Source organism: Salvelinus alpinus, chromosome 4 (genome assembly GCF_045679555.1).
Source record: "Salvelinus alpinus chromosome 4, SLU_Salpinus.1, whole genome shotgun sequence".
In the NCBI taxonomy this organism is placed as follows: domain Eukaryota; kingdom Metazoa; phylum Chordata; class Actinopteri; order Salmoniformes; family Salmonidae; genus Salvelinus; species Salvelinus alpinus.
Genome location: NC_092089.1, coordinates 99356976 through 99369749, shown reverse-complemented (window position 1 = coordinate 99369749; position 12774 = coordinate 99356976). Strand labels below are relative to the sequence as shown.

The window sequence follows — 12774 nt, the reverse complement described above, 5'->3', positions numbered from 1 at the left end:
AGATTTAACAGAAAAAACAAGCGGATAATAAGGAACAATATACTTTCTTCTTTTTTTCTTTTTTTGCCGCCCTTGCAACGCTCACTTATCAAAAGTAACCTACATGAACAGTGAAATAAAAAGGAAAATACTTCATGCCGGCTGACAACCCCCCCTCCAAAGGAAAATAAATACAATTACATAATAATTGCCTAGTCGGTCCAATGATCATTTTAACATGTCAACCACTGTAGACACTGGGGTGTGCAAACAGTCGACTACACTAAAAAGTACATAGAAATATGATAACCTAACATTAGACATATTAATGGCCTATTCTCTATTTCCATACCAATGCGCGGGACATTAAAACTCTCCAGATGACAACACCTCTCTCCAATCAGAGCCGTAGCCTAACAAGTTTGAGCAACATGCCGACCAATGGCAACGTCATGTGGGCGTGTGTTCAAAGGTGAGGTGCTTTTTTGAGTTTAGTAAATGACTGCAGCAAGAAATACAGTGGTGGTCTGACGTGAGAGCGCTGAGCTATAGGAGGCAATGGAAGAAGGGGCTAATCGCATCCCGATTTCACTCAATTTGACATTATTACGAGGAATCTAAATGCAAGAAGACGAAACCGAGTTGTGAGTCCCGAACTTGACCGGACAATGGAAGTAGCTCTCTGCAGCAGTTACATCTCACCCCTGGGAGTCAACTACCGAGACACGGCGAGTACCTGCAGAAAAACATCAGTCAGCACGGCCGGGGTAACTACAACTACGTGTGGCTTGAAAGCAACACCTCTGTTTTTGGGATGCATATAAGAGAAAGCGTTAAGAAAAAAACACTGACTACGTATGTATATATTTCGTGTAACAACTGTGCAATTCCGCTACTGATCTAGACGTAAGGGGTATACAACCACGTAGTTAAACATCTTCTAAAATTGAGACATTCATTACGACCCAGAGCACATGCATTGCCACATTTATCACTGAAGGAGGCATGTTGAAATTGACAAATTCCCCTTGTAACAAAATCCAAATGGATCGCATAGAATAAACGTCGGAAATATCTGTCATATCGTAGCCTAACGTGCTGTACCCTCAAAGCAACAATAACCTGGGCTGAGTGAAATTCCACAAACCGCGTTTGCCGCTGTCCGTTGTCCTGAAAAAGTACTCATTATTTGGGTTATCCGAATCAATAACGGAAGAGGGTTTCATGGCCTGGGCGGTTACGAACATCTTCTGGTTTTCTTGTGACTCTGGAATCTGAAAAAAAAACAACAGAAGAATTGCTCACCTTGGAGGTCCGAAATCATTAAAGAAATTGGAATTCTACTATTGGTGCTCCTGGAGCTGTAGGTAGCCCGAATGAGACCGGCAAAAATGTACCGAATAAACGCTCTAGGGATCTATTTGTGGGAAACAATAGTATTTTTCAGGTAAGGAACATTATTTATTGACTTTAATGTGTTAAATACCATTTTATTGTTCTCGTGTGGGCTGCAGTCAGAATATGTCCTAACATAGCTTAACATGTATTGACAAAAGTCTGAATGGAAATAAATCAACGCAGCCAATTGATTAGGTTTAATCACACGATTGTCAAAAGTTGCGTTGGCTGTATTTTATATTTATGTAGGCCTAATCATTCCTCTATTGTGAGTGAATTTCATTAAGTCACACACTACATTGAATTAAGATGTGTGTGAGAGAGACAGCGAGAGCTAATAGCGAACACTAGTGGTCATCAAACGCTAAACGACGTATTCTCTGATGAGGCATATGTTATCAACAGGCAAGTCAGAGTAAAGGAACTGAGTACACGCTCTCACACACATATCAGGGAAGTTGTTGTTGTTGGTGTGTAGGCCTATCCATCACCTACTCACTGAGAAGAGAAATGTCTTGTGTCTGTCTTCATTTCTCTCATGGGGCCATATGTAAAAATCTTAGACTAGTAGTTTTCTCTATTCAACTATTGTGAATGAAATGGAAAAAAATCATGTTATTTAAAGACTTGGATATTTAACAGGATATAAAATGTAAATATGCTGGATGATGACTGTTTTGTTTCCTCCCAGTAACCACACATTATACCCATCCTGACCAGTTGGAATGTTCTAGTCTTGACATGAATGTCTTTGTATGAATGTAACGACTACTATCAAGCTCGTGATCCTCTTACATAAAGTGTATTATTCTCTGTAAATGTGAACAAGGATATTTCCAATGTTCACATTGGAGGGGAGGCAGGTATTCTGTTCAGAGGACAGCTTCTCTCCCATTAGCCCAAACATGGCTATTTGTCTTTGTTATGCATTGCATGCCTAATCAACATTACATCCTACACCCTAGAATCAAATGAATCATCAGAGTTCTTTTTTAGACTACTTTACATTCTATATTGTATTCTATAGTCCATTGGATTCCATGTACATTCCTTGCAGACAGACAGTGTTTATTTAGCATTCTGGCCAGCGTGTTTAGCTAATGAAGTAGAATCAGGATATTGCAGCCTCAGCTCCCACTGCTGAACTCTGCAGTTCTGCTTAATTGATATCTCTTTCCCAGTCTCAACCTAGACCCCCAGACCTCATTTCAAATGCAGACCTATTACCAACAATTGATTACTTTGTCAATGTCAAAACAGCCTGATGAATGCACATTATATACATGACTGTATATACAAACATCTATTTTCGTATAAATTGCACATTCCTTTCTGTTAGTGTTTGTTTTTGGCCCATGTGGAAGGTTGCATGCTTGTTTAATGAATGACCATCAGATAAAGTATGCATTTGACACTGCAAGTGAAAACATTTCATTATCTAATTATAGCCTATGTCAGTCTATGTTAATTTGCAAAACATCTGGGAATACTAGTGCTCGTTAAAACAAAATGAATGACAGGGTATTCCCTACCAGTTTGCCACCAACCAGAGCATTTCAAGCATTCAAAACACATTCTATAACACAGTATATTACACACTATGCACTGTTTATTAAACAGGATATATACTGTATAGCCCATATTAAACAGGATATTCACTGCACAATCCATATTAAACAGGATATACACTGTAGAGCCCATATTAAACAGGGGATACATTGCTTTCTGCAACGTAGCACACCAATGTGTGGAAAGTGAACATGTGGCCCAAACCCACTAACAAGAATCCCAGACCATCACTGGAGAATAGGTACGCAGCAAATGTGTCCACACGTAGTCTCTCGTGAATAAATATTCACTGATTTAAATTACGTTAAAGTCCTTACACTACAATTAATACCTCACAATTGTGCAGAAATATGCTAGTCTCAACTGTGTAGAATGTGGCTATATGGTGTGTTTTTTTAAATTTTTTATTATCTTGTATTTTATGGCCATCTTTGTCACTCTGACACCATGACACGTGAATGTTAGGGACTTATTACTCTCAGGTGAATAGTTAAATCAACCAAATACATGCACGGTTTTCCACAGCAATACTGGAAATATGGAATCATCTATTTAGGCAACAAAAAAACGTTGAATTGACACCTATGGATTTGTGTATTCGTAACATTGCTTTCTATTGTGAACTGGGAAATGTAAAGCTAATCTATAATTGACTTGGGGGATTATTTAATGTATTCCCTCCAGTATCACGTGGTCTATAGGCTCACGAATAGGGTTGCAAAGGGTGGGTATTTTACTGGAAACTATCACAGTTTACCAGTAAAATACCAACATTTTGTTTTCTTTCAAGGATTTGATGTAATCTAGCACAATACATATTGTGGCCCTTTTGGGTACTTCATATTTTCACAGGTCTCTGTAATTATCTCTGGCCTTATCATATGAAAAAAAATGTTTTTAAATAATTAAATAACAGGATTTTCAGATAAAAATAGAGTGACAAAGCTGTAAAACATGATCCTACTAAATATAAACCATTTTTTTGGTGTGGGATTAGTGAACACTATTGTTGTTTAATATGATGGTCTCAGCATGAAACATCCTGTATACATTTGTTTAACACACTTTGATTTATTTGACTATGTCAGTATGTATTTGTTGTCAATGTTTTGGCGTCAAACTCCTAGCAGTTGTGATAAAAGTCAATAGTAGGAAAAGTTGCAGAGTTAATTGAAAATAATGCCATTGTTGATTAGATGCTTTTTAAAATGAATTAGGCTGTTTTCTGTTGAACCATTTAAAAAAAAATGTTACTAGGCAAGTCAGTTAAGAACAAACTCTTATTTTCAATGACACCGCTGAAGATTCCTGTAACTTTGGTAAACTACTGGTAGCTTTGCGACCCTACTCATGAAACATAACCTTGAGTTGCCCTCGAACAGCAGAAAGCAGTAACACCGGTTGCATGCACAGACACCAAAGCACCAGTTGTATCCAATCACCTTTAGAATTAGTCCTTTAAAACCTCATTTCATCACAGATGTTTAACCCCATGTCTTCAAGAAAGTCTGCTGTATTTACACACACCACGCTGTTCAGCAAGCCACGTCATGTTCATGGTGATTGTGATGGCAGTCACTTGTTTTCAGGTCAGATAGGCTTTATATATTTATGGTGTGTTTATGTATGTTTTATCTGGGCCTCCCGAGTGGCTTGGCGGTCTAAGCACTGCATCTCAGTGCTAGAGGCGTCACTACAGACCCTGGTTTAATTCCAGGCTGTATCACAACTGGCTGTGATTGGGAGTCTCATAGGGCGGCGCACAATTGGCCCAGCGTCGTCTGGGTTTGGCCGGGCTAGTCCGTCATTGTAAATAACAATTTGTTCTTAACTGATTTGCCTAAATAAAGGTTAAATAAAGGTTAAATAAAGGTTAAATAAAACAATTAAAATGTATTGTCAGAACAAGGTGAGAAAGGTGGATATATTTAGTTATAAATATTGAAGCCTCTAATGAAGAACAATTGACTGGCGTTCTCTACGATCACTTACAATCATCAATTTTAGCCAGGTTAATTTCCAAAGCTTGATGTGTGGTAATACATTATTGATCAACATAGACAAAGACAGATAGCACTATAAATGACATAGCTTATTATCAATGGTCTTGCCTCTCTTTCTACTCAGTCATGGATAAATAAATGGAGGAATTCATAGCTCTGAATTCACTAAAACCTTTCAAACACAGACTATGTTCTAATATCCACACAGAACACCAGTTCCAATGCATGTCCAATATGTTGTTCTATACCGCATGCTGTACTGTACTGCATGCTAACATTGTACGGAGCATGAATTCATGTCACGTTTCACTTCTTGATCTTTTATTTTTTTCAGCTCAACACAATAACACACCTAAAGACAAATGCATTGCCTTATGCTGCCCACATTTGTCATTCGTTTTGTGTAATGTATTATTTATTTTTTTAAATGATGATGATGTTGGCTTATTAACAGACATTACGTTAACAGTTTGTACAGGAGAACAGAATGGCCCACCCCTCCTATCTGTGCCAGGGACTGGGAGGGGATGAAGGCTTTGGTAGGGCTTTGATTTCTCAGAGTGTTACAAAAAAAATGATAAAATCAATTAGGATTGTAGTCTTTAGAGGCTTTATTAAGAACATAAGGAGGTAAAGTTAAGGCTAATGATTGGTGTTCCACATTAAAGTATGCAGACTGGGGTTGTTTGCATATTATTCTCTCTGTCGCTGTGAGTCAGCTGTTTTTACAGCTGCCTCAGCACCGGCCACGCGGACCGGGCCTCTCCACAGTTGGCCGTGGCCTGGCCAAGCAAGCATTGATCAGAAATAATTCAAGTAAATCTAAACTTTGATCATGCAAAACCCAGGAACAAGTCACTCGGGACGGGAGAAGCCCAGACAGAAGGAAGGAAATCACAGATGATCTTGTTGATACCCCCATGGGTGTAGAATCCTGATTCCTGTGGTTTTGAGTGGGATTGACTTCTAGGCCTATTGATTATGTGATTCAGTGGATAAGTGGTCTATCCTAGGTTCATATATTATATTTCTTAACCGAAGGGTCTCTATGATGTAAGGAGAAAGAGTGTGTTGGTCCAAGATTTTCTTGGTGCAAATTCCTGTGGTTTTGTGTGGGATTAACCTCCATAGATGTTGTGATTTGGTGTGATAGCGATGCTACACATTCCTATTATACCCCCCCCCCCCCAATAATGTAAGGAGAAAGAGTGTGCCGGTCCCCCAATTTCACACTGTCAAACAGATTCCTGCGTAGCCCACAGCATGGGCCATGCTAGCTGTCTAAGTCAATTATCTCTGTAGAGGACACTGTCTAATCTCTCTATGACTAATCTGATTGTGTCGTCAGTTCGAGGGTGTTTGTTCAATACTAAATTGAAACGCTTTTTTCACGGCGTTAGAGTATGGTATTGTCTGTATTGCGTGAGTCCTAACAACAGTTTATTTGCAGCACTTGATCCCTAGTACTAACCTCATGGTCACAGCCGACTATTGTGTTTAGGTTCTTATGATAGGATTCCACCGTGTTGTGTGGTAATTAACTGGTATTAGAATAATCCTTGATACACTGCATTATCTGCTCAAAGCAAATTCCACTCAAAACATTCTAGAATTCTAACAGTTCTAGAATTCTAACAGTTCTAGAATTCTAAGATTCTAAGAAATCTAGGCTATACATTCTAGACTTGTCTGTCTTGGTATGGATTGATATAGATCGTTAGTATAGAAGTGTAACTCTTAGGAATGTTCCATCAATGAACCATAATGCCAGCATTGATGGAAGAGACACAGTGATTTGGCAGACTTGACAGAAACTGTTTGGTCTGCAGATAGCTTCAGGGTATCAGTTGGACCACCAGGGTTTCAGGGTATCAGTTGGACCACCAGGGTTTCAGGGTATCAGTTGGACCACCAGGGTTTCAGGGTATCAGTTGGACCACCAGGGCTTCAGGGTATCAGTTGGACCACCAGGGTTTCAGGGTATCAGTTGGACCACCAGGGTTCCAGGGTATCAGTTGGACCACCAGGGTTTTAGGGTATCAGTTGGACCACCAGGGCTTCAGGGTATCAGTTGGACCACCAGGGTTCCAGGGTATCAGTTGGACCACCAGGGTTTCAGGGTATCAGTTGGACCACCAGGGTTCCAGGGTATCAGTTGGACCACCAGGGTTTCAGGGTATCAGTTGGACCACCAGGGTTTCAGGGTATCAGTTGAGCCACCAGGGTTTCAGGGTATCAGTTGGACCACCAGGGTTTCAGGGTATCAGTTGGACCACCAGGGCTTCAGGGTATCAGTTGAGCCACCAGGGTTTCAGGGTATCAGTTGGACCACCAGGGTTTCAGGGTATCAGTTGAGCCACCAGGGTTTCAGGGTATCAGTTGAGCCACCAGGGTTTCAGGGTATCAGTTGAGCCACCAGGGTTTCAGGGTATCAGTTGAGCCACCAGGGTTTCAGGGTATCAGTTGGACCACCAGGGTTTCAGGGTATCAGTTGAGCCACCAGGGTTTCAGGGTATCAGTTGAGCCACCAGGGCTTCAGGGTATCAGTTGGACCACCAGGGTTTCAGGGTATCAGTTGGACCACCAGGGTTTCAGGGTATCAGTTGAGCCACCAGGGTTTCAGGGTATCAGTTGAGCCACCAGGGCTTCAGGGTATCAGTTGGACCACCAGGGCTTCAGGGTATCAGTTGGACCACCAGGGTTTCAGGGTATCAGTTGGACCACCAGGGTTTCAGGGTATCAGTTGGACCACCAGGGTTTCAGGGTATCAGTTGGACCACCAGGGTTTCAGGGTATCAGTTGGACCACCAGGGTTTCAGGGTATCAGTTGGACCACCAGGGTTTCAGGGTAGCAGTTGGACCACCAAGGCTTCAGGGTATCAATTTGACCACCAGGGTTTTAGGGTATCAGTTGGACCACCAGGATTTCAGGGTATCAGTTGGACCACCAGGGTTTCAGGGTATCAGTTGGACCACCAGGGTTTCAGGGTAGCAGTTGGACCACCAGGGTTTCAGGGTAGCAGTTGGACCACCAAGGCTTCAGGGTATCAATTTGACCACCAGGATTTCAGGGTATCAGTTGGACCACCAGGATTTCAGGGTATCAGTTGGACCACCAGGGTTTCAGGGTATCAGTTAACCCGCCAGGGATGCTTTTCACAATCGCCACCTATGGTTGAAAATTACAGCTGCAACACTGATAGTGTTAACAGTTATCAACACTGTCCAGTCATCAGTGTGAGTATAGAATCAACTACTTTGGCAGTGATTAGGACAACATACTGTATGTGCCTTTCAAATGCCAAATTTCCAAAAATGACACAGCAGCAAAAACACAAACAAAAGCTTAAACGATAGCGAGGAAATATTGAAAATCTAGGAATGCGTCCAAAATGGCAGAGTATTCCCCACTTATACAGTATAGTACACTACTGGTCAGAAGTAGTGCCCTATGGGGTGCCATTGTACTATATAGGGTTCACATGCCATTTCTATGAAGCCTGATGCGTAAAGCCAGTATTTAGAGAGTAGTGCTTGGCTGACCCAAGCAGCAGCCTCTGGGGTACTTGGTGACTGCCCATGTGACAGTAGCAGCAGCACAGCCTGGCCAGTGACCTGGCAGTTATGGTGGCCCACCCACACACAGACTGGTAGCAGTATGGAGAGACATGGGAGACTGCGAACTTCCTCGTTTACAGTACTTCAGTGTTCTGTGTCCATCCTCTTCTGATGGGGGAAGTTTTCTAATATGTTTATTAGTCTACTGATGGGGCAGTTGATTAATATGTTAGTCTACTGATGGGGGCAGTTGATTAATATGTTAGTCTACTGATGGGGGCAGTTGGTTAATATGTTAGTCTACTGATGGGGCAGTTGGTTAATATGTTAGTCTACTGATGGGGCAGTTGATTAATATGTTAGTCTACTGATGGGGGCAGTTGATTAATATGTTAGTCTACTGATGGGGCATTTGGTTAATATGTTAGTCTACTGATGGGGCAGTTGGTTAATATGTTAGTCTACTGATGGGGCAGTTGGTTAATATGTTAGTCTACTGATGGGGCAGTTGGTTAATATGTTAGTCTACTGATGGGGCAGTTGGTTAATATGTTAGACTACTGATGGGGCAGTTGGTTAATATGTTAGTCTACTGATGGGGGCAGTTGGTTAATATGTTAGTCTACTGATGGGGCAGTTGGTTAATATGTTAGTCTACTGATGGGGCAGTTGGTTAATATGTTAGTCTACTGATGGGGCAGTTGGTTAATATGTTAGTCTACTGATGGGGCAGTTGGTTAATATGTTAGTCTACTGATGGGGCAGTTGGTTAATATGTTAGTCTACTGATGGGGGCAGTTGGTTAATATGTTAGACTACTGATGGGGCAGTTGGTTAATATGTTAGTCTACTGATGGGGCAGTTGATTAATATGTTAGTCTACTGATGGGGCAGTTGGTTAATATGTTAGTCTACTGATGGGGGCAGTTGGTGAATAGTTTTTTTAGCCGACCGATGGGGGGGCGGTTGGTGAATAGTTTTTTTAGCCGACCGATGGGGGGGCAGTTGGTGAATAGTTTTTTTAGCCGACCGATGGGTGGGCAGTTGGTGAATAGTTTTTTTAGCCGACCGATGGGGGGGCAGTTGGTGAATAGTTTTTTTAGCCCGACCGATGGGGGGGCAGTTGGTGAATATGTGTAGGAATACCTTTTGAGCTGACATGACTAAATATGCCCTTTGTTGTTGGGTTAATGATCACAGTTGTCAACAAAAAAGGCTTGTCGTTGGTGTTATTATCACATGATGACATGTGATGTCAGTTGTATTTTGTGGCGGTGGTTACTGTAACATGTTTGTTCTTTTCTTTCTCCTCATCTCATCTATTTCAGCTCATCTATTTCATCTCAGTTTCAGAAGACTGCATGCATGAAACATTAAAGGGAAAGCCACCCTGGTCATCATCTGTCATCTTAATTATCCATAAGAGGTTCATTCTGGATATGCAAATTCTCCCTGCACCAAACAATTGGGAAGTAATTAACCTATTTTCTGTTTTCAGCTTTCTTTTTGGAGCTATAAGTTGGTATGTTTTTGGTATTTTCGAAAAACTTTGATTATTTTATTATTCTGTCATCACAGGAAATGGATTGTGAGGTTACAGATATTTGTAGTTATGTAAACCTTGCTTTTATTCTGTGTATGGAATGTTTAATACTATTTTGTTGATGGATTTAAAAAAGGAAATACAAAAATGAATGTAGATGAGATATGTAGAACATATCTAATACACATACTGTTTATTGGATAAGCTGTTCTGTGTTGTAGGCTACGGTGTGAAGGAGTCAAATAACAACAACTTAATGGATAATCAATATTATTGATTATCCTCTGAGCATATAACTCATGAAGTGGATACTTCCTAAAATTTCCCCTCAATGTTCATACTTTGCTCATGGAGCTAATCAAACTGCTATATATTTATTTGGAATGCAAGTAAAGTAGTTGACTTCATATTGATTCACAGTATATAGCAAATGGACAAGTGAAGGGAATCAGTAATGGTAGCGTCCCTCAACAGAAAATACTTGTTGGATTGGATTACTCTCAGAATGCTGCTATGTATGACAACAACTCACCATTCAAATCTCAGTTGTGCACCCATCTCTGTCTCTCTTTCTCTCTCTCTCTCTCTCCCTCCTTTTCTTTTCTCTCTTCTGTCTCTAGCTTGGCAGCCTCTAAAGAAGCCGCGGCTCGAAAAGCTGCCTCCCCAATGCCTCCCTCTGAGTTCTTGGACAAACTCATGGGCAAAGTTTCGGGTTATGATGCAAGAATCAGACCTAATTTTAAAGGTAGGAGCAGCCACCAAGACACAGTGGGATTAAACAGGAATGTAGCCAAGCACAAGCAGAAAAAACATATTCCAGTCAGGATAGTAAAGAGAGGACAGTGTAGTTAAACTATGAAATGTATATAATATCAATATATATGATATCTTTATTTTACTATTGATTTGGGCTTTAGCAAATAATTCAGATTTAAATGAGTTGGTTCTTTGAATACATTATCCGAGTGAGGTCATTTTCACACATTAAACATAACACTTTTTTAACACTTTTTACACCTTAATAAACACTTATCACTTTTTAAACCTTAAAATATTGAATTAGGCTGTTACGATGTTCACAAATCCTCCATATATTTACAGGATGTGGCTACAATGAAATGGAGTCATGTTATTATTTTATTGTGGGAAGCTGGCTACATTCCTGTAAAAACATCACAACCGTCTCAATATCCTGAATGTCTGTTTGGTGGTATACTGTAGGCAGTGTGTTGCTAAACATGTTTCCTGTAACGTTAAAAGTGCCGTTTCCCTATATGGAAGCACCCATGAAGATACATGTCAGAGGTTTCCTTATTGAACTATGGTCAGCAATACAGCCACGTTATGATAACTCAGTCCAAGCTGTGATGTTCAATGGTAGAGCACCGTTATGATGGAGTGTTTGAAAGAACTCTTCATCATTTTCAATGGTAGAGCACCGTTATGTTGGAGTGTTTGAAAGAACTCTTCATCATTTTCAATGGTAGAGCACCGTTGTGGCAACCCTCCAAATGTATTCATCCCAAAATTGTTTGAAAGAACATAATTTTGATGAGAGTTGCTCTATTTTACAATATTTTTTGCTCTCGTATTAATACCACAATTATTTTCTGTACATCCTTATCTGAGGTGGTATAATTTACATGCTTTATGGTATACAAAACATATATATATATATATAAATATATATTTTAATATTACCATCACAATTACAGAATGAATAACATAATAATAAGACAAAAATATGAATCCAATGGTCTGCATGAGAAACCGCTGTCACAAACAACCCGTTTCCATAGCATACACTGAGATGAGCATGGTTTCTGAAGACAATTGAAAGAATTTGATTGGGATTATCTATCTAAGATACATGCTTTGATACACGTTAACTAACTGCAATGTGACTACTACTCTGTGTAACATGTAACATGATGTTTTGGCCCATGAAATGCTGTGCCTTTTACAGGTATATTACATGTGATTTCCATGAGTATGACATCTCAGTATATGCAGTACTGAATCCAGGAGTGTTTGCTGTGACGAAGCATGAATTATTCAGCCTGCTAGAGTTACAAAACCACATCGACTCATACAGTTAGACTACATAACGTCTCTTCACTTCGCTCACCATGTTCGCTGCAACAACAACAAACAAAAAACGCTTTGCTTTGCTGTATAAACTGTTTTATGTACAGAGGCTTTGTATGAATGTATTGAATGTTATTTTTTGAGCCGTCTCAATTCACAATGATAACATTGATGACATTGTGACGGATTATAGCAGGCACTGGCTTGCCTGACCTGTAGAGTTCTGCTTTCAGCTAAACCTACTACATCACAGTTGTAGTACACTGCCCAGAGAAAGTGCTCACTGTAGAATCAGCTCAGCCTCAGTGGGCTTGTCAAGTGCTTTAATACAAGAAGCACAATAGCAGTTTTCATGCTGGTGAGTATAAATAGGGTCAGATATTCGCTAAAAACTCCAATGAAAGCTAACAGTATTCTAATGTAAAATGTTTTTGCATATTAAGGAAAAAGACATGACTTTACGTAATGTATAATGTTAATCATATGACTAGTGTGTGGCGAAAGGCCTATTGTCATGGGATGGAACAATGTGAGATAGATTCAGAGGTTAGTCATGGCTGTCAGGTCAACACTGTATTGTAGTGTGAGTGGTAGACTCACTCATTCAAGCAGTCCTTCTCCCATCCCTGCCAGCCA

At 40.3% G+C, this 12774-nt stretch overlaps 1 protein-coding gene across 12 annotated transcripts in view; it reads left to right on the top strand.

The window, feature by feature from the left end:
* The first annotated feature begins 452 nt into the window (after nt 1–452).
* The window catches only part of LOC139574805 (glycine receptor subunit alphaZ1), a 96897-nt gene continuing 84575 nt past the window's right edge, over nt 453–12774 (top strand). For 2 of the 12 annotated variants that reach the window (XM_071399698.1, XM_071399694.1), the window contains exons 1-3: nt 454–1426; nt 10006–10029; nt 10671–10795. In XM_071399698.1, the coding sequence (XP_071255799.1) occupies nt 1356–1426; nt 10006–10029; nt 10671–10795 (220 nt within the window). In that variant the 5' untranslated portion in view covers nt 454–1355. Of the gene's footprint in view, nt 1427–10005; nt 10030–10670; nt 10796–12774 lie in introns of all 12 variants that reach the window. The other 10 variants (XM_071399701.1, XM_071399699.1, XM_071399706.1 and 7 more) reach the window with 9 other exon arrangements.